Below are 25093 nucleotides of genomic sequence, written 5' to 3'. Positions count from 1 at the left end.
AATTTGGTTCTTCGAACCTGTTGTTGATGATTAGTATATATGGATTAAATTGTCTGGGATCATTGTACGCTCACACACTGTTTGGGAAGGCAGCATCGACTCTACCTGCGCGATTCCACCGAGCAAGGACACCGACAAGGCACTTGAGTATTGCACTTCAGTAGTAACTTTTTGCACTTCTATTTATTCTCTTCTTGTTATTTGTCTTGTATATTCCTTAATCTCCGCTTTTGACTATGTGTTTTCAAATCCCTACTGTCACTGCAATTTGTAATCTCCTGTATCACATAGACGGCAACGCAATGCTAATAATCTGCGCACTCTTTCAGTATCCAAAACTCGACTACACTTCTCATTGGTTTATGGAACTGCCAATCTGCTGTAAACAAAGCAGATTTCATCACAGCTATTGCTAAACATTCTGGTCTTTATCTTTTAGCACTTACTGAAACCTGGATCAAAACAGAGGACACTGCCACACCGGCTGCCCTCTCAAATAACTACACTGTCTCCCACAGCCCACGCATATCAGGAAGGGGTGGAGGAACCGGTCTTCTTATCCCTAACAACAGGAAATTCAAACAGCTGGCACCCTCATGTGACAACAGCTCCTTCGAGTCACATGCTGTTACTGTATCAATAGAAAACATTCAAGAGTGTAAAAACACAATAACAATCACAATCTCTATAACCAGAATCAAGATATTCTCTCTTTTCCACCCTGTTAAAACTCATGTTGTTGTTATCTGTCGTCCCTCAGGTCAGCTTGGACAATTTTTGGAGGAGTTGGATACGCTTCTGTCATCCTTCCCCGAGGATGGTACTCCTCTGGTGGTACTTGGAGACTTCCACCTTGAAAAACCACAGGCTGCCGACTTCAACAACCTGACTGCGTCGTTTGACCTCAAGCGAGTTCCCACTTCAGCAACACATATGTCTGGTAATCAACTAGATCTTATCTACACACGCTACTGCTCCACTCATCACTCCCAGGTCACCCCGCTGCACACATGGGATCATTTCCTTATCACTCTTGATCTCGACCTAACTTCTCCAGACACTACACATGCTTCCATACTGGTCACATTCCGGCGCAACCTACGAACACTCTCTCCCTCCAGCTTATCCTCTGCGGTCTCCGCCACACTCCCTCCCTCTGAACAGCTCTCTCTCTTGGATAGTAACAGCGCCACCGACACTCTTTGCTCCACACTTACCTCCTGCTTAGACAGCTTATGCCCTCTTACATCTAGGCCATCTCGTGCATCCCCTTCTTCCCCCTGGTTATCTGATGTTCTCCGTGAGCATCGCGCTACGCTCAGGTCTGATGAGAGAAAGTGGGGCAAATCTAAAGATCAAAAACTCGCCTGACTCTCGAACTCTCTTTAAAACCTTCTCTGCTCTTCTTTGTCTGTCTGCCCCCTCACCTTCATCGGACTTAATAGCTGATGATTTTGCGTCTATCTTCGTTAATAAAACGACCACCATCAGCAGTCAGTTCTCTGCACTGCCGCCTCTTAAACACGCCCAAACCCCTGACACATGCTCGCTCCCCTCTTTCTCTCTTATGTGAAGATGACGTTTCCAAGGTCATGTCTTCTAACCACCCAACGACCTGCCCGCTAGATCCCATCCCCACTCATCTCCTCCAGGCCATCTCTCTATCGGTTGTTCCCGCTCTGACCCACATTATCAACTCCTCTTTCACCACTGGTACATTTCCCGCAGTCTTCCAAGAGGCCCGTATTACTCCACTACTGAAGAAACCCACTCTTAATCCTGCACTATTCGATAACTACAGACAGGTATCTCTCCTCCTCTTCGTTGCTAAAACTCTTGAGCGTGTTGTATGTAACCAGCTCTCCTCCTTTCTCATGCAGAACAACCTCCTGGACAGCAACCAGTCTGGTTTCAAGAGTGGTCATTCCACTGAGACTGCGCTGCTCTCAGTCATTGAAGCCCTGAGACTGGCAAGAGCCACCTCTAACTCATCTGTACTCATCCTACTGGATCTATCTGATGCCTTTGACACCGTTAACCACCACATTCTCCTGTCGACCATCAAGGCTATTGGTGTCTCTGGAATGGTGCTACAATGGTTCAGGTCTTACCTTTCAGGTAAGTCATTTAGAGTATCTTGGAGAGGTGAGGTCTCTGAATCCCAACATCTCGATACAGGGGTGCCTCAGGGCTCAGTGCTTGGACCGTTGCTCTTTTCTTTATACATGACATCCCTAGGCTCTGTCATTCGGCACATGGCTTTTCCTACCACTGCTATGCGGATGAAACACAACTCCACTTGTCATTTCAGCCTGACGATCCAACTGTTTCTGCATGCATTTCAGCATGCCTGAGCGACATTTCGCACTGGATGAAGGACTGAAATTGACCTGCAGCTAAACCTTGCTAAAACAGAACTGTTTGTAATCCCGGCCGACACAAAGATTCATCAAAACCTCTCCATTCAACTGGGCTCATCAACCATCACATCTTCCAGAACGGCCAAAAACCTGGGAGTAGTGATCGATGATCAGCTAAACTTCACTGATCAGGTTGCCATTACCACTCGGTGCTGTAGGTTCATCCTCAACAATATTAGGAAAATTAGACCTTTCCTATCCGAGCATGCTAGTGCTAGTCCAGGCTCTTGTTCTGACCAGACTGGACTATTGCAATGCGCTACTAGCTGGACTTCCTTCTTGCACAACAAAACCTCTACAGATGATCCAGAATGCAGCGGCCAGAGTGGTCTTCAATGAACCGAAGAGAGCACACGTCTCTCCTCTCTTCATTAAGTTACATTGGCTCCCTATAGTCGCTCGCATCAAATTCAAGACTCTGCTCCTGACCTACAAGACCATCACTCATCACCGATCTCACGGGGAGAGTCGCGAGAGTTACCGTAGCACACCCCCTGCGGGGGGGAGCTGGTAATTCCGCTGGAACAACCCCGAAGGGAGAATCTGATTAATCCGCTTGAACAACCCCGGAGGGAGAATCTGGTAAATCCGCTTGAACAACCCCGGAGGGAGAATCTGGTAAATCCGCTTGAACAACCCCAGAGGGAGAAACTGGTAAATCCGCTTGAACAACCCCAGAGGGAGAAACTGGTAAATCTGCTTGAACAACCCCCAGAGGGAGAATCTGGCAAATCCGCTTGAACAACCCCGTAGGGAGAATCTGGTAAATCCGCTTGAACAACCCCGGAGGGAGAAACTGGTAAATCCGCTTGAACAACCCCGGAGGGAGAATCTGGTAAATCCGCTTGAACAACCCCGGAGGGAGAATCTGGTAAATCCGCTTGAACAACCCCAGAGGGAGAAACTGGTAAATCCGCTTGAACAACCCCAGAGGGAGAAACTGGTAAATCTGCTTGAACAACCCCCAGAGGGAGAATCTGGCAAATCCGCTTGAACAACCCCGTAGGGAGAATCTGGTAAATCCGCTTGAACAACCCCGGAGGGAGAAACTGGTAAATCCGCTTGAACAACCCCGGAGGGAGAATCTGGCAAATCCGCTTGAACAACCCCGTAGGGAGAATCTTGTAAATCCGCTTGAACAACCCCGGATGGAGAATCTGGTAAATCCGCTTGAACCACCCTGGAGGGAGAGGTAAGATTCCAAACGAACGACCTCACCGGAAGAAATGGAGCCACCAGGGAGAACTCCTTCGGCCATCAAACAGCAAAGGAACCAAGGTCTCCGGCGCAATGATCTGCGTGAGAGAGGGACACCAAGCAGGGTGCAAGAGAGAACTGGAGCCTAGACGAACAATACTAATTAGCCAAGAATATAACCGGACAGAACAAGACAAGACAAGACTAGAATATTTTTCAAAACTGAAAGTCAGGAGGGCTAGAAGTCTAATGCACTGACGAGGAACATAGGAATTCTGGAAGTATAAGAAGGGAGAGAAGAGATAGCGAGAGTGGAAACCGGTGTGGTGTGATTAGCGGGAGTAGAAAACAGAGGTGGGGTGAAGAGTGGATAACAAGGGGGGCGGAGCACCCAAAAGTAAAAACCGAGCACATGTAGAACTGTCAAAAGGTCTCCCCCATGTGCTCGGCGAGAAGGAACATAAACAAGACACATAAAACAAGCAGGTGCTCAGACCCGGGTCCTGACATGATGCAGTCTATGACATCAATCAAGACACATATAATGCTCATTGACATGATGATGACTGCAGGATCTTTAGTTCCCTTATATAATATTTATTGGTGGAAAAAACAGTGTTACAAGCTGGGGTCTCAAGCTGGTTTTGACTTACCACATGCGGTTCATGTCCAGAATCGTTTAGCGCTGGGACTGCGCAATCTATCAGTTTTAAACGATCTCCAAATGGCTGGTCAGGCGGCCAGGGAGGCTGCGCTGGGCTGGAAGACTCAGAGGCAGCCATCTTGGATGAGGCATGGGACTCAGAGCGGCCATATTGGATGAGGCAGGGGACTCAGAGCGGCCATATTGGATGAGGCAGGGGACTCAGAGGCGGCCATCTTGGACGAGGCATGGGACTCAGAGGCGGCCATATTGGACGAGGCAGGGGACTCAGAGACGGCCATATTGGATGAGGCAGGGGACTCAGAAACAGCCTCTGGTGCGGAAGAACAGCAGGGCAGCAGCCAAAACTGTCAGAGCAGATTCCAAGGGCATAACCTCAGGAACTGACGCCTCCAGGACCACCAGACTAAGCGCCACCGGTGTGGCGGCCACGATGACTGGAGGCTCTGGGCTGGTGGCCATCTTGCGAGTGGGCTCTGGGCTGGCGGCCATCTTGCGAGCGGGCTCTGAGCTGGCGGCCATCTTGCAAAAGGGCTATGGGCTGGCGAAAATCTTGCGAAAGGGCTCTGGGCTGGCGGTCATCTTGCGTACGGGCTCGGGGCTGGTGGCCATCTTGGCTACGGGCTCGGGGCTGGCGGCCATCTTGGCAACAGGCTCGGGGCTGGCGGCCATCTTGCCAATGGGCTCAGGTAAGATGGCCATCTTGTGACCGGACCCAGGTAAGGCGGCCATAATGACCAGGGTGGCCACCCTCAACGTGGGCTGAGCCGGCTTACTGTTTGAGCCGTAGGACAAAAATTTGATATTTGACACGTTTAAAAGGAAACTAAATGCTGAGGAGTTTAGAATACGCCATTTATCTGTTGATTACTTGAGACAGCGCTGAATCATTTCGAATCTATTCACAACAAGAATGAACGGCAGGCGAATGCTCTTGTTAAGTTAATGTGAAGTTATCTTTACATTGTATTGTGAACATGATGAAAAATGTCCTTAATACAAAATAAAATCACCATAAAAACGTATTAAGACGAGCCTTTTCATTTTGCTTTAACACTATAAACAATAAAATATATACTTTTTCATACAAAATGACATGCACATTTTCTGTTAGTTCAAATTAATTCAGAGTACTAATTTGGTCTGGTGTATTCAGAGTTTAAACTGTCTCTTTACTTAGCACTTAAAGATTCTCTGTAGGCTCAAGCCTCTTTTTAAATGATGAGTAGAATCAAACCACCTTAAATGCATAGACAGTTAGTATTTTAAAACTATAAACTATTTTAACGCATATTTACATTTCTGTACAAATGTTAACGCATTTAAAACTGTTCCACAGAATTCTGCAGATTTTTCGAAAATTTTAGCAAAGAATTAAAAAAAAAGACTACAGAGTTAGTTTGTCCCTACTATTGAGTAATGTCATATGAAAATAATTGTTCATTGTAATTTCTGCGAGATGAGTATTTATTATCAAAGTATTGGTGAGTAATACAGATATTTTGGGGAAAAATCTCAATAATTGCATAGCAGGCTGATTTAAGGTGTGCCACTAGCTTGCGCTCCTAACAATTTCAGTCAGGGGCTACAGTGCTACTAGTAAAAACAGTTAGTCTGGAGCCCTGTACCTCACCCACGGTGAAGGACCCAGAGGACAACAGGGCATAGTCCATAAACTGCACCAAGGACCCTCAAGGACCATAACGGGATATAATGTTTTTGTATTGATCATGAAGATAATTAACACACAGTCCGGATATATGGAGAAACACCCAATGTCCAAGAAACTTTGCACATGGTCGAGGGAATTATTACCTTGGCTGAGACGGGCCAAATGAACTGCTGGATCTGTTATATCCACCGTTTATATAACATTCATCACCGAAATGCAGCGAACAAACAAACACATCTGAACTACCCAAACAAAGCACATTGATGGTGTGCTCTTCCTCACTCTTGCTGGTTGACGTGTGTATGTGCTCTTTCTCTCACTCTCACTGGTTGACGTGTTGGTGTGCTTTTTAGGGAGGATTGTCCAATAAGGGACTAAGAAAAGTTGTTACTTAAAGGAACAATACAGCATTTTTAGGAGGATCTATTGACAGAAATACAATATAATATACAAAACTATTTCTTCAGAGGTGTATAAAGACCTTACGTAATGAACCATTAAGTTTGTAATACCTTAGAATAAGCTATTTAGTATATCTACATACAGAGTGGCCCTACATACATTGAATTCGCCGCCATGTTTTGTACAGCAGCCCTAAACGGACAAACAACTCTATAAAGCGCGTTTTCTCTTCCTCTCCGCTGCGGTATCATGGTGAAATGGATCGTGCTCTCTGGTGCGGAACGCATGTGATCCGCGGATTAACTGAAAGTTTATTCATCATTGAGTAAAAGAATAAAACGCACTCTCGCTCGCTCTCCAGTTTCAGCTCCAACGCGCTCTCGCTCTCTCAAGTATCTGGACGAGTACAATATTAAAGGGGTTCCAGATAAACAATGACACTCAAAACTGCTCCGTCACACAGCTAATATTATAACAACAACATATCTTGGTATGTTAGTATGTTACTCACAGGAAAATAAACCAGGAACTAAGAGTAGATCAAAAAGGCAAACAAACACTTCCCGCAAAGGGGAAAACAAGAACAAAACAGGGTATTAAACACGCTTACAAGATCGAGGCAGGAACATGGCAAACATGAAACAGGGAATAAGTCAAAACGAACCAGCACAGGACAGAGGGAACTGGGGCTTAATAAAAGGGAACACTAACGAGGGATGATTACAAAGGGAGGGTGACGGGTAGGTGGCGGGAATTAAACACTGATGGGGAGATTACCGGGAAAGAGAGGGAGGGGCCAAAGCACGAGACAGGAGGACACGTGGCGCAATGTCATAACAAACAGCCACGTGTCTCCACACAAGACGCAACACACACACAAGACATGGTACTGTCATGACCCTGTCCACAAAACGTCTTGGTTACGGATGTAACCTCGGTTCCCTGATGGAGGGAACAAGACGTTGTGTCGAACCGACAGAATGGGGTTTGTCTTGAGAACCTATCATCTTCTGAGTATTTAGAAAAGGCCAATGAAAATTGGCGAATGAAATTTGCATGCCGGGCTCCTCCCCGGATGTCCGGGTATAAGAGGGAAGCCGGCGTGCTCATTCATTCACCTTTGGTCTGAGGAGCCTAAAGCATCCTCCCCCGACCGCTGGGGTGGGCGGCCAGTGTTGTGGCATGAGGGACACAACGTCTCGTTCCCTCCATCAGGGAACCGAGGTTACATCCGTAACCAAGACGTTCCCTTTCTGTTGGTCTCTCGACGTTGTGTCGAACCGACAGAATGGGGTTCCTATGGAAAACGCCACAGCACTGAGCCACGTCACAATCTCTGTGGAGCGACGTTGACTGGCCTGGGCGAGTCAGACGAACACGCTAACGCGAAATTATAGCGTTAAGGTCTCAAGATAACGTGAGAATCCCTGCCCCGAGTTCTAGGCAATCTGTGGACACGGAGGGTGCTTGCAGATCCCCTACCCTCTTGGAGGTGAGCGCCATGTGGAAAGCCGTCTTTATCAAGACTGAGAAAGAGCGGCAACCCGGAGAGGCTTGAAGGGGGCGGGGCCTCTTGAGGCCCGCCACCTAGGTCGCAAGAGGGTACGGAGTGCGGATAAGGTGGTCACCCTCTCGCGCCCCTTAGGAACCCAATGACCAGGTTGTGCTGTCCCAGAGGCTACCCAGCACTTGGGTCATGATGAGCGGCCGTAGCGGCTACATACATTCCCAGTGTGGAGGGGGAGAGGTTACTCCCCAGTCTCTCTTGAGGAAGGGACAGCTCGTACCCGACCGAGCAACTCCACGAGTCTTCTCGCCGAGAAGAGCCCCAGGACGAGAAGAGCCCCAGGATGAGAAGAGGCGCCACCTATGGGTGTATAGCCACCCAGTGGCCGAAGCCCTAGCCTGACTGACGTCCCAACCAGACCGGGGGTGGGTCACTCAGGATCTCCTCGTCCCGTCCAGACATGGAGACCAGGTTTTGCCTGGGATGCCGTAACGTGCCTCTTCCCCTGGGGAAGCAGTTTGCCAGGGGGAGCGACCAGGGGGAGTTGTTGTCAGAGCCTCAGCTCCGAGAACCAAGTCCTGGTTAGGCCAAAGGGGCGTAACTAGTACCACTTGATGCTCCTTTTCCCTGGCCTTGCACAGGACCTGTGCAATGAGGCTCACTGGGGGAAGCGTACTTCCGCTTGTCCCGCGGCCAGCTGTGCACAAAGGCATCTGTGCTAAGGGTTGCCTCAGACAGGGAGTACTAAAGCGGACAATGGGTGGAGTCCGGGGAGGCAACAGGACCACCTGTGCCTGGCCGAACTGCCCCAAATGAGCCGGCTGCGCGGGGATGGAGTTGCCACTCTCCGCGAGGCGTCGACTGACGAGAGAGCGCATCGGCTGTCTGGTTCAGGATGCCTGGGATGTGTGTGGCTCGCAGGGAACTGATCACCTGCTGACTCCAGAGGAGGAGGCGCCGGGCGAGTCATGTTAGCTGCCGTGAGCAAAAGATATACGCCACAGCAGCTGTGCTGTCCAACCGGACCAGAACGTGCTTGCCCTGCACTAGAGGTAGTAGCCTCCTCAATGCAAGTAGCACAACCAACAACTCTAGGCAGTTGAAATGTCAGAACGGCCAATGTCGAGGGAGGATCGAGACATGAAGTACGCGTCCTTCAGGTGATTGCCATGAACCAGTCCTGACACCTGACGGACGTCAGGATGCGCTTCTGCGTGATCAACCTGAAAGGCAGCTATTGTGTGAACACACAGACCCAAGATAGAGCGCAACAATGAAGTACAGGCTGTCAAACCTGTTGAACATCTTGGCTGGTGAGACGGGCTCGATCACTCCCTTGACCAGAAGGGTGGCAACCTCGGCCCGAAGTACGGGAACATCCTAGCCTCTGACTGAGGTATATCGGATGCCCTGAACTTGGCAGGCATGAGGCGACTGGATCGTCTGACAGCCTGGGAAGCCAGACAGGCTCCCAAAAATGAGATAGGGACTAAAGGTACAATCTTTTTCATCGTCCCGCCGGGGGGTGGTTCAATGGCTAGCAGTACGGATTCCTTGCCGGTGGAGGTCCCCCGGGGAGGAGATCAGCTCTGCTGTTTTTCCTGCCTGGCGACTGCGCAGCTCAACGCACTGTCTGACTGAGAGTGCTGAGGGCTGGTGTTTATACTCGACATTGCGCTTTGCCATGACGCAACGTCGAGTTTGCCGTTCACCGTCGTGCAGAGGGTGAGAGCGGCTGTCGTAACCCAGAGAGAGAGGAAACTCTCCTTTTTGAGAGTAAGTGGGCGCTAGCCACCCGGAGGGAGGCCCACCAGCAGATGAAGAGACGGGGCAGGATCCGTCCCTATCCGACTTCCCAGCGATGTGGCTGGGGTCGGGCCCAATGGTAGCCTCGATCCCCCTGAGGTCTTCCCATGAGGGCCGCTTCGCCGCGGCTGCTGATGGGGCGATGGTCTCCTCTTCGCTGTCTCCTCCAGGGGGGCCGCCTGAGTGGGGGGCGCCAGAGCTGGAGGGCGTCGAAGAGGACCAGGGCTGCTGGGAAGCAGACAGTGCACGGGCCTCGACGGCCAAGGCGGCCGAGTCGCGGCACGGAGGACTGCTTCTTTACTGTCGAGAATCCTCCGGGGGAGGCCGCGTGCGGTTCTCGCGCCCCCCCGACGGGCAGGGGGGTGAGCGGGGCCGCTGCGGCTCGACAGTAACACCAACCAGCCCCCCCCTTGCGAGACGGGTGCGTCGAGAAAGCGAACCTTCTCAGCGTTACTCATCTGCGCAAGGATCGGCCAGAGGAGTTTCTCATGGACCACAAGTGTGGACATCGTCCGACCCAGGGCCCGCGTGGTCACCTTGGTCGCTCGTAGAGCGAGGTCGGTGGCGGCGCAGAGTTCCTGCATACGCGCTGGGTCGGTCTTACCCTCATGGAGCTCCTCTCAACGCCCTGGCCTGGCAGGAGCCATAGCGTGGAGAGAGGAGGCAGCTTGGTCCGCCGCAATGTAAGCTCTCGACACCAGAGATGCCGAGACCCCACATGCTTTGGACGGGAGTCTAGGTCGAGCCCCCCCCCCAGGTGGCTGCCTCCTACAGGCACCGCGGAGGCATACTCCACCTAGGGGACAACGACGTATCCTCCAGCTGTCTCAACCTCGAGGGAAGAGAGGGTGACGGAACTTTGTTTGACGTGAAACGTGCCGGAAAGGGGCATTCCAGGTCTTACTAAGTTCCTCATGCACTTCCGGTAAACACGGCACTGGGGGCGGGCGCCAAACCCGAGGCGCCATGTAGCTAGCCGCGAGCGCCGGGAAAGGCAGTGCGGGCACTGCAACCCAACACTCACGGCGGCCCGGGAAAGCATGGCTGACATTTCGACGTCCGCTTCTTCCTGGGATCGACCCCCCGAGGGTGGGAGCCCGAGGAATCGTTGGAGTCGGATGGCAGTACGTCACCCCCCGATGCTGCAAGAGACATCTCCGAATACGTGATTGAGGAATAAGACGGCGGACCGTCTCCTGGGGAACTGTCAGACGAGCGAGACGAGGTGTGAACGGTCCGTGAGCCAGTGGCTGGCGGATTATCGCTCACAGTAATCCTCATATCACCCTCGCTGATTGCCGTAGCGGACGGCAGGGCCGTAGTCCTGCCGCCACGGAACGGGGAGCAAACGAGGTGGTGGCTGAGTCCCGTGGGAACACAGCCACCCGTGACACAACGTCTGAATCATCACCGCAGTGTGGGCAGGACGTATCCACAATGCCTGCCCCAGCGTACTGGAAGCAGGCATCGTGTCCGTTCCATTACAGATTTATAGCTTGAATAAAACAAGGTTTTATATGGTTTAAATTGTTTTTTTCTTTGTATTTTAGACAGAAGGAATTGTAAGGAAATCTGGGCCCATATTCGTGAAAAATCTTAGCGCAAAGTGTTGCTCCTAGTGACAAAATTCTAAGAAAATTCGTAGAAATGTGGGCGTTTCCCCTTAGAATTACAGAAAAGATCCTAGTAAAGAAGAAAGTAATTCATAAAGTATCTTAACCATTAAAAGAGTAGTGAGGAGGACTTTTAAGAGACTTAAGAGTTTCTTTAGCAGCAGAGAAAATGGACGAAACACGAAAAATGAGAAGAAATGTGTTGCAATGCATGACAATTTCTATATTACTTTTAAGGTTTAAGAGATTTTTTATTTTGATAGTTTTTTGTGTGTGTATTCAACTTTTGATTATCTTGGTTTTGGTATTCTTGTATAGCTGCTTTGATGCAATGCAAATTGTAAAAGCGCTATAAAATAAAATGACATTGAATTGAATAACAGTGAGTTAATAAGACACAACACATTAGATGTTTGTGACTGATCCTATTAGAGACACACTAACATCTCCAAAACAGCGCAGAAATGCCATAGCACCAGAAATAGAAGAAATCACTACAATTTAGCAACTGGAGAAATGCAGCTATGCAGCAGAGATGATTTGGTTCCGTCACAACCTTCTATAGTGATCACACAAACAATTACAGCACTTACAGAAACTTATTGTGCCACTGTTCATTTTCTACCAAATACGTTCACATTAACAGCATGGTAATAAAAAAATTAAGAAAGAATATATATATATATATATATATATATATAGTGCGTGTGTGTCTGCGCGTGAGTACGGTAAAACAGAAAAAAAGACATGTGCAATTTCAAACTAATCACCCTATACTTAAAAGCGCTCTTTTTTCCTTCATGGTCAATCAACCAATCACAGTCTATAAAAGACTGTGTCATACGTAGCAACGGGGTCAGCCCCGCCTCCTCACTTAGATAAAAGTTTTTGTCTTTTCCTTGCTCAGAGTTTCTCTCAGATTGATCCTGAATCGTTTTTAAGCTAAGTTTTAAGTCCTAAGTAGAAGTTTTTAAGCTAAATTAAGAGCTTTCTTAGAGGATTCTTAGAAGCTTTAAGAATACAGGCCCTGAACTTCTACATATTGCTCTTTAACGAAAAACAGTTTTGGAGAGATTTGACATATATGCCTAATTGTAAAAGACAATTAAAACTTTAAAATAAGTGTTATTCTCTTTTCCAGGAGGAAACAGAAGAATAGAGTACCGTAAATGGTACAGACCTCTGGTGTGGTTCTGGATCCTGGTTGGATTGGCTTATTTTGCTGCAGTTTTAAGCATGATTGGAGACTGGCTGAGGGTACTTTCTAAAAAAACAAAAGAGGAGGTGAGGATCTTTTAGTTTGTATTTTGAGTATTCAGGATAAGGGTTTTCTCCTGCCACATAAGATGTAACGTCAAGCAATTTTTGCATGGACAGCTAAAGACACCCAGATTTATTATGTTTTCCTTCTGCTTAAGGTTGGTGAAATTAAAGCTCATGCAGCTGAGTGGAAAGCCAATGTTCAAGCAGAGCTCCGTGAAACCAGGCGCCGCCTAAGCGTAGAAGTTCACGACAAACTGCAGAGAGCTGCTACTATTCGCAGTATGGAGCGCAGGCAGCTAGGTTTTGACCAGCGCGCCCATTCGCTTGACATGCTGTCCCCTGAACGTCGAGCTGCTTTCAACAGCTTGGATGGCTCAAATTTTAAGACATCATCCCAGGAGAGCATTGATACCAAGCTCAATATTCTACGTTTACGAGTTGAGCAGAGTGAACATGGACAAAGCGACCCGAGCCAGGCACATTCAGAAGATAACATCTTCAATCGTCTCAGTTCTGTCACAAAACTAACCAAGAGGAACAAGAACCGAGAGCTGAGGAAAACTATCCCAGATGATGGTCGAAAAGCTTTAGACTCCTTCAGTTGTAACAACCCCACAATGGATGAAGAGAAGAAAGAGGTAGATGATGGTGAACTTGATAAAGAGGTGAACACCAGTCTGACCAACTTAGCTCTCTTTGTAGAAAGCCCCAATAAACAAAATGGATTTATTCCTCTACCACCGAAAACCAAAGATGAAGAAAATGAGAACAGACTTGAAGATAAGAATTTCAGTTTGCAGATGGAGCCCTAGACTAAACATAAAAAATAGTGTATACCAAAAGTGCCTTGTGTCACCCTTACCATGTTCAGCTGTTGATTTAACTGTTCACTGTGCATTGAAAACTTGATAACAGTAATTTGGCAACAGTAGCACATAGAAATAAACAGGGCCCTTATTTACAAAACTTTTTATCTCATCACTAAGAGCTCTCCTAAACAGCAGTAAAAGTTTTTTCCCTCTTAAAACCTATTCACAACGCTGCTGAGAGCAACTTTTAATGAGCAGAACGAAATCTTAAGACAAGAGAAATGGCGGGGTTGACCCCGTTTCTATGGATGATGTCAGCAAGCTTACTGACAATGCCCAAAGTGCTTGGCTGTTAGAAGATGTGTCTCTGTCAGTAATTTAATCATATAAATATTATAGAATGATCATGCTGATACATTCAAATAAAATGTTTTAAAATATAATCGTTGCCATATTCAGATTAAGATGATAAAATATACGCTAAATTACTAATTAAACAAGTGAAGGGTCCATTTTCAAAAACAAATAACTTGTTGTATGGTGCATTCCAATTAATATAATCTGATCTAAACTGAAGCTGGGTTTTTATTAAGTAATATTAACTCAAAAACTAGCTAACAAACACAATAAACACATGATAAAAAACATGATTGTTAAAATATTTTAAAAAATGCAGTTTTTGCAAATAAACTATTATGTTCATATAAAGAATATGTTCAGCTAATTGTAAGCATTTTGCCTGTCTGCATCTCAATTAGCAGATATTAGCAGTCTTTGTGTTTAAAGCTGCAGTCCTTAACTTTGGCCTCTTTGTCGCCATCTCAGTATGAAACATAAAATGTCAGTTATATGCGGAGTTGTTTTCTTTATGTGGGTTGTGCTTTTGCACTGCTGCTCTGTGCGGATGAATCGAGATTGACTGCTAAATGACTGACTGCTCACACTGCATCGGAGCACATCTGTACATCAACGACAGTAACATGGAACTGTGTCTATAACGGATACAACGCGAACCGTTTAAAAACATCACTATAGATATAGATTAAATTGTAGCGTTTGATATCGCGTCCCACCTGATGTAGACAAAAACTCTAAATAACATGAAAACATGTCATCAGAACACATACAATTATACACCGCTTTTGTTCTGACTACATGAAACAAAGACTTTTAAAAAATAAATCACGATATTGACGTCTTACCTGTTAATGCAATCCTTTCAGATGTCGGAGCCAACTCTCAAAATCCCTGTCGATATTACCTTTTGCTTTAGCACGAAGCTGTCACTTTAGCTCTCTGGAATGCAAGGTTACTTTGTTATTAACAACAGATGATCATCCAGATATAATCAGCTCCAGAACTTAATAAATTAAGATGTTTACATGACATTCCCCAGATGTTCGATTTAAACACAGCCATATAGATGATGATATAAATTCCTAGCGACCGTTATACATTTCTATGAATTTTCTTAGAGTTCTGTCACTAGGAGCAACCTTTTGCGATAAGATTTTTCATGAATACGGCCCAGTGCCTGTATGTATAAAACTTCTCAAAAATGCTTTTTAAGAGTAGTCTTAAACTTTGACTTAAGTGTCAAAAAATTCTTAGTAAGAAGTAGGACTTTTTTAATAGAATGAGACTTTTATATAGAAGCTAAAAGCAACTTTCAGTGAAGTTTAAGACTGATTCTTAAATTCTGACTTAAGTGTTGTAAATTAAGGACTACAACGATTTACACACAAAATGGCCGCCCTTGGTCTCTGAATCAGCCAATAGGGAGCCTGAAAGGGTGAAGTCACAGCAGCATGGCACCATTTATTCATGACTGAATTAAGACAATACTTAATTCAGACATTACATTACTATTTTATAGTTTAATTTTTTTATTAATTTATATATACAGCTGCAAACCTTAACTTATTTGGGTAAAATAAACCAACATTTAGTTGACAGTTCTTATGGTCAGTCAGTGTAGAAAATTGTCTGCCTACCTTCCCCTGATTTAAAACGGTAAGCTTATAATAGTGATTGATATATTGAGCTGTAAGATTTTGTGGGAAATGTAACATCGGTTGACTTCGATCATATGAAGATAATTACATAAAGCTACCTGCAATTTCATTTTTCAAACAGAGATGGCAACAGAGATGCAAAAGTAAAAAATTGCAGTTTCAAAAACGTATTTTTCATTATGCGCAAAAATATTACAAATACAGTATGTGTCCATTTTGGCTTGGTTTCATACACTTTTAATTGAGTTTTAACAGATAATTTAAATAATTAAGCTGCTGAATCACATCCTATTACACAAAGCTGTATAGGCTATATAAAGAAAAGACCAAAGCTGCAAATCCTTAAAAAAATTATATTTTTTACATTATCATATTATTTCATTAACTCCCTGTCATCATATCATTCCAACACATTGTTTCTTTGTTGTAAAGTCCATGGTCTCTGCCTCTGTACTGCCATCTTGTTACTCTTAACTAGGTTAGGAGACCTCTTCAGCTCTCTTAGATAATTTAAAAGCTGAGACCTAATCTTAACACCTATGAACTTTTATGAATCACTCTTATTTTTCAGTGTAAGAATTTTGACTCTGAATGGCTTTGTACATACGGCCCTGGTCTTTTTTCAGTCCATTCAATTATAATGGTTGTATTCAGTTGAGTAGGAAAATATATTGAAGAGTAACTTGAAAACCATAGCAAGCTATGTGGAAATTTAGTTGCAAATGACTGACAAGGCTACAGTTTGGTAAAACCAGGCTCAGCTCTGTACTTCTAGGTCATTTGGTAGAAAACTGAACTTCTTAAAAAAACTGTTTTGAGGCCCACTCATTCTACAAGAAGAAACTTGCAGTTCCTGGAGACTCATACACCCTATGACTAAAGATGATAAATATGGACACTGTATATGCATGAAGCAATAATGTCCTATAAGTAAAGTGCATTGATATGTGATAGATTTATGAAGTTAACCCATGAAATCTCAAGGCTTGTAGTCTTGCTGTAGAAATTAAATTGTTTGTTATGTCTGACATACAAATGCTGCTCTCTCTCGCTCTCGTTTTGAAGTTCTTGTTGGTTTAATTGAATGCTACTAGACATTCTATGATTATGTGGATGAAGTAAAACCTTATATTAAGACTTATATGAAGCAGACATGTGTAAAATACTTACATTTCAGCCTAATAATTTGAACAGAATTGAGATACCGTTCCATTTTGGATTCACAGAATGTTATTTATGTGTGGTCAGAAACCCATGGTTTATATAAAATGCCTGTGCAGTAAAAATATCATGACAATATCACAAGTTTGTTTCTGCTACGATTATTTTCCTTTTACTTTCATACATATAGCATTACTGATGCTCCGATAAGTGATGAAATTGCTTTGCTTCTGACCCAGGAGCATCTAACATGTTTGTGATGAAAAAAAATGTCTCTTTGTCTGATGTGTTAGCTGTCGTGATGACAGTATAAAAACTTCCAGGCAGAACACCCTACTAGTACCTCATTCCCACCAACCCATAACTGCACAAACAAACGTATATAGCTGCAGCAAAGCGCTTGTTGTAAAGCTAATAGTCTATTATCTTTTCTTATTTGCAACAGTCAGAAAAACAGATATTTGTTTGAAAAAACAGATATTTGAGGTAAAAAGGTAAAAAAAGTAACCTTTTTTAAAGCATTAAAACAAGATCCTTATAAGCATGATATTGTTGTGATGTTATCATGCTATGGTATTAACTGTGCTACAAACATGCTTTCTGAGATTTTTATTTGTCCAAGTTTGAGCTCTACATTGGCTCTACATCTACATGTTAGTAAATTGCTATGTGCAGTATGCATATGTGTGTATATATATATATATATATAGAGAGAGAGAGAGAGAGAGAGAGAGAGAGAGAGAGAGAGAGAGAGAGATTTTGATTCCAAAATTAGTTAACTTTGTTTTTGAATTTTTTCAAAAATCATGCTTTTTATTATGTTATCATGTTTTTATTGTGTTTTATTGTGTTAGTTAGCTGGTTTTTTTGTGTTATTATGGCTTAAATCAATCAGTTTGATTGATATTAATTGGAATGCACAATAAAAAAAAAATGATTTTTGAAAAGTTATCTCATTTTGGAACCAAACTCTTCATATATATATCGTATATACATATATATATATATATATATATATATATATATTGTCCAGCCATTACATTCAATGTAGTGAGTGCCTTTTGGAAATAAACAACAATAAAGAAAATGTGGTTTTCTCATTTCATGATGTCTTGACCTTTAAAGTGCTGGCATTTCCTAACTCAAAAGGTGAACCTGAAAAGTAAGAATTAAAAAAAAATACATTTACTGACGTGACAGACACATTTATTAAAAGTGACTTTTAATCAGTGTTAGGAGTAACGCATTACAAAAGTAACGATATTACAGTAATATAATCGTTTTTGCTGTAATGCAGTAATATAATGCATTACTAATAAAGAATCTGATGGTTGAGATGACTGCAACATATTCTACAAAAGAATAGAAACAAAATGAAAGTAAGTAAAGGGGTTTTGCGTTTTACTGTGTAATTAGGATATCATTATAGCGGGCTCTACCTCTACCATAATTCACCATTTGTCTACTTTTGCGATTTTGACAGCGATTGTTACTTATACTGTGCCACGAGCCTTCTCTGTGCCTCTTATATTTTTCAATCAAGTATTTAAACGTGTCTGAAAAGCCGACTGTGGTTACTTGACAACGCATTGAGGCACATTGTTTGCTTTATACAGAATGCCTGCCAAAGTATTGTCAAACTAGTATTAGTTTCGAAGAAATTTTGTTTAATTTACATGTTTATATTGTGGTAGTCCAGGAATATTATCTGATACAGATATTGACACTTGAATCCCAAAATATAAATTCCTGCATTGGTTTTAAGCATTGTAGACAGACATACAGTGGAACAGGTGTGTGCTGATTGGTTGATGCGGTATTTGTCCCGTCCCTCCTGCGCTGGGTTACACTGATGAGCACTCAACTCAACTTTATTTATATAGCGCTTTTTACAATTTATCATTGTTACAAAGCAGCTGTACATGAGACATATTGACTATAAGCAAAACAATTAAAGTTGTACCTGTAAAAATAAGAAAAAGGTGAAAACACAGTAGACAGACATACCCACACACAAAACACTTCACACACACAATATGCACACGTACTAACACACATAGACATAGACACACACACACACACGTACACAGACAAGTACGCACGCACGCACACACACACAGACTTGCACGCACGCACAGTGAGAGCACACATTTAAGATAAAGGAGAGAGAAGCACGGGTCAAATATAACAGACTATAAATTCCTATATGCAATATTAAGTCAAACTTAAAAATTCTAAAGCAGCCCCCCCGGCCAGGCAATTAGTGCAAAAAACAGTATGCAAACGGTGGCGAGGAACCCAAAACTCTAATCGAGAAAAAAACCTCAGGAGAACCGAGGCCCAACCAAGGGATTCCAGTTCCCCTCTGGAAAAAGCTGTTGCCTATGCACAAACTCGACAGAGCTTGCACAACAAGGCTAAATAAAAATAAATAAACTTACTAATAAGGTAAATTATAGTTTTAAGATTATGATTAATAATCTAACAGCATTTGAAATTTTGTGGTGAAGACGTGTCAAGTGACCGCGTCCTTCTTTATCCAGCTCTATCATCTCAGCTCTTGTCAGGTCGCCGCGTTCCATTCTCTGCTCTACCATCAGGTCTGGGCATGAACTGCATCCTGCTCGCTATGGTAACCTTAGAACAATGAGACAAGACTGGCTGAGAGTAGAGTACTGTTCTGCACTCTTTGATGCAACAAGTACATCAGCTGTGTTTTTGGTTGCGGTTGATCTAACTAATGCAGCCTAAATCCTCAGAGGATTTATATTATGGAAGTGTAGTGTATGCAAGATTAAAAAGATGCGTCTTTAGTCTAGATTTAAACTGACAGAGTGTGTCTGCCTCCCGGACAGTGCAGGGAATAATATGACCAGCCTGGATGCCAGCTGGAACGCCGAACTGGACGCCAGCTGCGCCGGACTGGACGCCGGCTGCTGGGCCGGACTGGATGCTGGCTGGAACACTGGCTGGGGTGCCGCCTGGATAACCAGCTGGTTCGCCGGCTGGAACGCTTGCTGGAGTGCCGGCGGAAAAGGCAGCAACCCCCTTCTCCTCTTCTTTTTCCGGGGCCGGACCACTGGGCACGTGGCTGGCTGCGGAGATGCAGATGGGAGTGTAGCCATCTCCGCACCGGAGGAGTCAGATGGGGAGTCCCATTACTCCCTTCTCCCATGCCTTCCACGGAGGCTGGGAGGGCCCGGACCTGAGGATGCTGGGATGGACGGGACTGAGAGCCCCATGGCCCCGGTGACCAGGACGTGGTCCTCTGGGACAGTACCCAGGCTGAAACGGGAGGAGTCCTGGGGACAGCTGGAAGCAACGCCATCTAGCCGCTTCTCTCAAAAGTGCAGCTGATCCACCAACCGAGAAAACGGCAGATAAATCAGCTCCTCCCTTTCAGCTAGGGGTGGAGGATTATCCATCCCGGCCACCAGATAGGCACTCACCAGCACCTCAGGGAAGGTACCCCTCCTCGCCTCTAGCTCCCGGGCGTAGTCCTGCAGGGGACGATGGCCTTGAGCTGGGAATGGCCCATCGCCGGCGTGGGATTGGAAGGCAATGGAACTCCACCACTCCCGGTTAGAAGCACACGGCCACTGCATTGCGTTGTGCTCTCGTCCGCTGGGTTCCTTGTTGGCTGGTTTGTTCTGTCACGGAACAGAATGACAGAACCCAATCGCAGACGGGAGGACAACAGAAATGTTTTATTTCTTAAAACACAAACACATAAAACAAAATCCCACGAGGGGGAAAGCAGGCAAGGTTTCAAAAATACAAAATAAACACTTCCCACGTGGGGGAATAAACTTAGCAAACAATAAACTAGAGCAAACAGTAAAGTAAAGGATCATGCAAAGCGGGAACAAAGACATGTTGACTACATGAACGAACGACATGAATTCACAACAAACCGGCAACAGACAGAGAACAAAGGGGCATTATATGAGGGAAAACTAACAAAGGATAATTACATACGGGAGGTGAAGGGCAGGTGACTGGGATTAACACTCAAGGTAAAATACGGGAGACAGGAGGCGGGGCTGAGAGACAAGACAGGATGTGTCATGAACGGTGGGTGGTGAGAGACACGAAGACAAGGACAGAGGACCCAAGTGCAGACAGCGGGTAAGGGGTTTACACAAATCTGAATAAATAATAAGCAACAAAACAACGACCCACGTGGGGGTAAAGTAACAAACATGGAAACAGGAACAAGACTAACTAAACTAACAGGACTAGACTAAAACACATCACAACTACAAAATAAACTAAACTAACTCAAAGACAGGAACTCACCACATTAAACAAACACGACACAGTACAATGAACCAGCACGAGACAGAAGACACAAGGGCATTATAAAGGGGATAAATCAAGAGGGGACAGGTGCAGGACATGAACTAATTAACAAACAATAACGAGACGAAAGGGCAGGACCAGAGACGCCACACCGGAGAGTGGAAGACCATCAGGGACAAAACGTCACTCTCCACATAAAACAAGAGGTTCTATCATGGTTCTGCCACTAGGTCAAGAGAAGCAAGACAAGGTGGGGCAGAACCATGACAGGATGACACGTGGCGAAAGTGACAACAAAGCCACGTGTCTCCACACAAAGCGCAACATAAACCCGCAAGACGTGGTTCTGTCACGACTCCGTCCAATGAGCATGAGAACTCGTAACAGGAAGGACAGAGTCCTGACAGGGCTTTATAGGTAATAAGCAAGATTTTAAAGTTAAAGCGATGCTTTATAGGTAACCAGTGCAAGGTTGACACAACCGGGCTAATATGTTCATACGTTTTTGTACGTGTAAGAACTCGAGCTGCCACATTTTGGACCAGTTGGGATTTTTGTAATAAGCCTGCAGGGCAACCACCTAACAGTGCATTACAGTAGTCTAGTCTTGATGTCATGAATGCATGAATTAACTTCTCTGCATCTGACATTGACAGCATATGACGTAGTTTAGATATATTCTTAAAATGGAAAAACACAATTTTAAAGGTGTTGGCGACGTCGAATAGAACGCAAAGATTCTTTGCTGACGACGAGGGTTTTATGAAACATCCGTCAATAGTTAAGCAGTATTCTTGGTTGTTACGTATAGCAGTTTTCGGTCCAATAAGTAACACTTCAGTTTTGTCCGAGTTCAGTAATAACAAGTTGTTATTCATCCAGTTTTTTATATCGACTATGCATTCCATTATTCGGTGGAACTGCTGTGTTTCATGAGGCTTCAACGAAATATAAAGATGAGTATCATCAGCATAACAGTGAAAGCTAACTCCGTGTCGCTTTATTATATCTCCTAGAGGTAGCATGTATAATGCGAAGAACAGAGGCCCTAAGACTGAGCCCTGTGGTACACTGTACTGGACTTACGATTTGCGTGACACCTCATTGTTTATTGCTACAAATTGAAAACGGTTGGATAAATAAGATTTAAACCATTTCAAAGCTACTCCTTTAATGCCGACGTAATTTTCGAGTCTATGTAGGAATGTGCTGTGGTCAATGGTGTCGATTGCAGCACTAAGGTCTAGCAGCACCAAAAACGAGATACAACCTCGGTCAGACGCCAATAGCAAATCATTTGTAACTCTGATCAAAGCAGCCTCTGTACTGTGACATGCTCTAAATCCAGACTGGAATTCTTCATTGATGTCATTCCTTTGGAGGAAGGAGCATAATTGAGTTGAAACTACTTTTTACAGAACTTTAGATATGAAAGGTAGATTCGATATAGGCCTGTAGTTCCCTAGTTCTCTAGGGTCGAGTTGGGGTTTTTTGACAAGGGGCCTTATAACAGCCACCTTATATGCTTTAGGCACATGTCCTAATGTCAGAGATGAGTTAATAATATTAAGAAGAGGATCTATAATTTCTGGGAGCATCTCTTTCAGTAGATTTGTAGGTATAGGGTCTAGCATGCATGTTGTTGATTCTGATGATCAATCATTATGCTATAATACGGGTGTGCAAATTCGGTCCTGGAGGTCCTGTTTCCTGCAAAGTTTAGCTTCAACCCTAATCAGAAACACCTGAACAGCTAATCCAGACGCTTGTTCGACTTCATGCGGCGCCGCAAGCATCTGCATCCGCCTGACAACAGCAATGCAATCTGGTTAGAAAATGAGAATGTTAGAAACCGTGAGAGCAAAACGAGACCAGCCGCCTAGGTCAGGCACTGCAGTTGCTTAAAATCGGTTGCAAAAGCCTTGGTGATGACACACTTTATTCTCATCGGCCAGAATGTTCACATGTATATATGACATGTGTTGCGTTTATTCTGACACACTTGGTTACGATTATACTCACACAAATTTGATTTTATATCACAATTTATGTTTATTGTACTGATCGTAATGAAAAAAACATAGGTATTCCTGTCATATTCACTTCATCAGTGATAAAGAAAATAATATCTTGTGGTTTGCTGTAGGTTCAGCTCCCTATGAGAAGCACGAAGTGTCTGACCTGACGGACATTTTTTACTCCTCCCCCGCCTGCAACCGGCAGATCTCGCCAGTCAGTGGCAGGCTATTATGGGTCAACTCGAACAAGCCTAAAGTCTCACAAAGCAGAGTAGAAACTTCCAAACAGGTGTGTTGAGGCAAGTTGGAGCTAAACTCTGCAGGACACTGGCCCTCCAGGACCGACTTTGGACACCCCTGCTACAACACATCACCCTCCACTGGATGTGTAATGAGCAGTGTTTTATGCTAAGAAAATACCTTCTGCCTATTTTTTATTTATTCTCAGGGTAGACAAAGTTTATTCAAATCTGTCCTAGATTATAAGAATTTATTAAATAATACTTTGACCCAGTAACAGAAGACTCTTTCTACCGGCTACGTCTGGGAAGGCTAACCAATGGTTCCCTTTCTGTCGGTCTCTCGACGTTGTGTCGAACCGACAGATAGGGTTCGTCCATGAGAACCAATCGTTTCCGACTGCTTAGAAAAGGCCAATGAAAATAGGCAAATGAAATTTGCATGCCGGACTCCGCCCCGGACATCCGGGTATAAAAGGGAGACGGCGTGCATCATTCATTCACCTTTTTGTTCTTCGGAGCCTTCGGTTATGAAGATCTTCTCTTGCTGCTTAGCAAATTCTCTACATTGCCGGTTCTACGACGTGGTGCAGCGGACTGTCCCTTCCTGCAGCGACTTCCCCTGGGCATCTCGGCGGTTCCAGAGGTGTTCGAGCCTGCAGACGGTGACTCACCGTCTGCGTTCTAAAAGAGCTAATTTCTCCAGCGTGGCATGTCCCGCTGTTCTCTCGGCCGCCCGTAGGCCTTCGACTTCCCGTGCGGCCTCTGCTTCCCTGCAGCCCCGGCCCCCTTCGAAACCAGCTCTGGCTCCAGCGCTCCCTACCCAGGCGGCACCCCAGAAAAGGGCGTCGAAGGGGAGACCACCACCCCGTCAACAACCTTCGAGGAAGAAGCGTTCCTGATGGGAAGACCCCAGGGAGGTTAACACCATCGGGCCCATATCCAGCCATGACATCGCTGGACGGTCGATCCGGGACGGTTCCTGCCCCATTCCAACATCAGCTAGGGGGCCTAGCGCCCACTTTTTCAAAAAAAGAGTTTCCTATCTCCCTGGGTGTTCTTCACAGCCGCTCTCACCCTCTGTCAGACGGTGTTCGGCCACTCGACGTTGCGTCTTGGTGAGGCGCAACATCGAATGTATTTTGCAGCCCTCAGCACTCTCAAATCGACGGTGCGGGGGCCTGCATCGCCAGGCAGGCAAACCAGCAGAGCCAGTCTTCTTCCCAGGGGCTCCCCGGCGAGAGACCCGCACTGCCAGCCATCGAACCACCCCCCGGGGGGTCGATGAAGCAGATCGTTCCCTTAGTCCCCCTGTCACGGTCCCTGGGAGCTTGGCTCGAGCTTCCCACACCGTCACGGTGGCTGAGAAGAACGATCCGTCTCGGCTACGCGATCCAGTTCGCCAGAAACCCGCCCAAGTTTCGGGGCATCCTCGTCACCTCGGTAAGAGGCCGGGATGCTCCCGTACTACGGAGCGAGGTCGCCACCCTTCTGGCGAAGGGTGCGATCGAGTCCGTCCCCTTAGCTGAGATGTCCAAGGGGTTTTACAGCCCTTACTTCATCGTCCCCAAAAAAGGCAGGGGGGGTGAACCCCATCCTAGATCTGCGTACCCTGAACAGACACCTGCACAAGCTGCTGTTCAGGATGCTCACGCAGAAGCGCATCCTGGCATCCGTCAGATGTCAGGATTGGTTCATGGCAATCGACCTGAAGGACGCTTACTTTCATGTCTCGATTCTCCCTCGTCATCGCCCGTTCCTACGGTTCGCTTTCGAGGGTCGGGCATATCAGTACAGAGTCCTCCCCTTTGGTCTGTCACTGTCTCCACGAGTCTTTACGAAGATCGTGGAGGCCGCCCTCTCTCAGGGAGAGAGGTGTGCGGGTACTCAACTATCTCAACGACTGGCTTATCTTGGCTCACTCGTGAAATCTGTTGTGTGCACACAGGGACCTGGTGCTCCGGCACCTAGATCGATTGGGACTACAGGTCAACCGAGAGAAGAG

At 45.5% G+C, this 25093-nt stretch overlaps 1 protein-coding gene across 3 annotated transcripts in view; it reads left to right on the top strand.

The window, feature by feature from the left end:
- The window catches only part of LOC130565915 (potassium channel subfamily K member 10-like), a 66988-nt gene extending 49521 nt beyond the window's left edge, over positions 1-17467 (top strand). The window contains exons 2-5 of one of the 3 annotated variants that reach the window (XM_057353064.1): positions 519-658; positions 761-940; positions 12423-12565; positions 12700-17467. In XM_057353064.1, coding sequence (XP_057209047.1) covers positions 519-658; positions 761-940; positions 12423-12565; positions 12700-13356 — 1120 coding nt within the window. In that variant the 3' untranslated portion in view covers positions 13357-17467. Of the gene's footprint in view, positions 1-518; positions 941-12422; positions 12566-12699 lie in introns of all 3 variants that reach the window. The other 2 variants (XM_057353063.1, XM_057353065.1) reach the window with 2 other exon arrangements.
- The last annotated feature ends 7626 nt before the right edge of the window (positions 17468-25093 follow it).

This window comes from Triplophysa rosa, linkage group LG15 (genome assembly GCF_024868665.1).
Source record: "Triplophysa rosa linkage group LG15, Trosa_1v2, whole genome shotgun sequence".
Lineage (NCBI taxonomy): Eukaryota > Metazoa > Chordata > Actinopteri > Cypriniformes > Nemacheilidae > Triplophysa > Triplophysa rosa.
The sequence above is the reverse complement of the archived record's forward strand: the minus strand, read 5'-3'. Positions and strand labels throughout refer to the sequence as shown.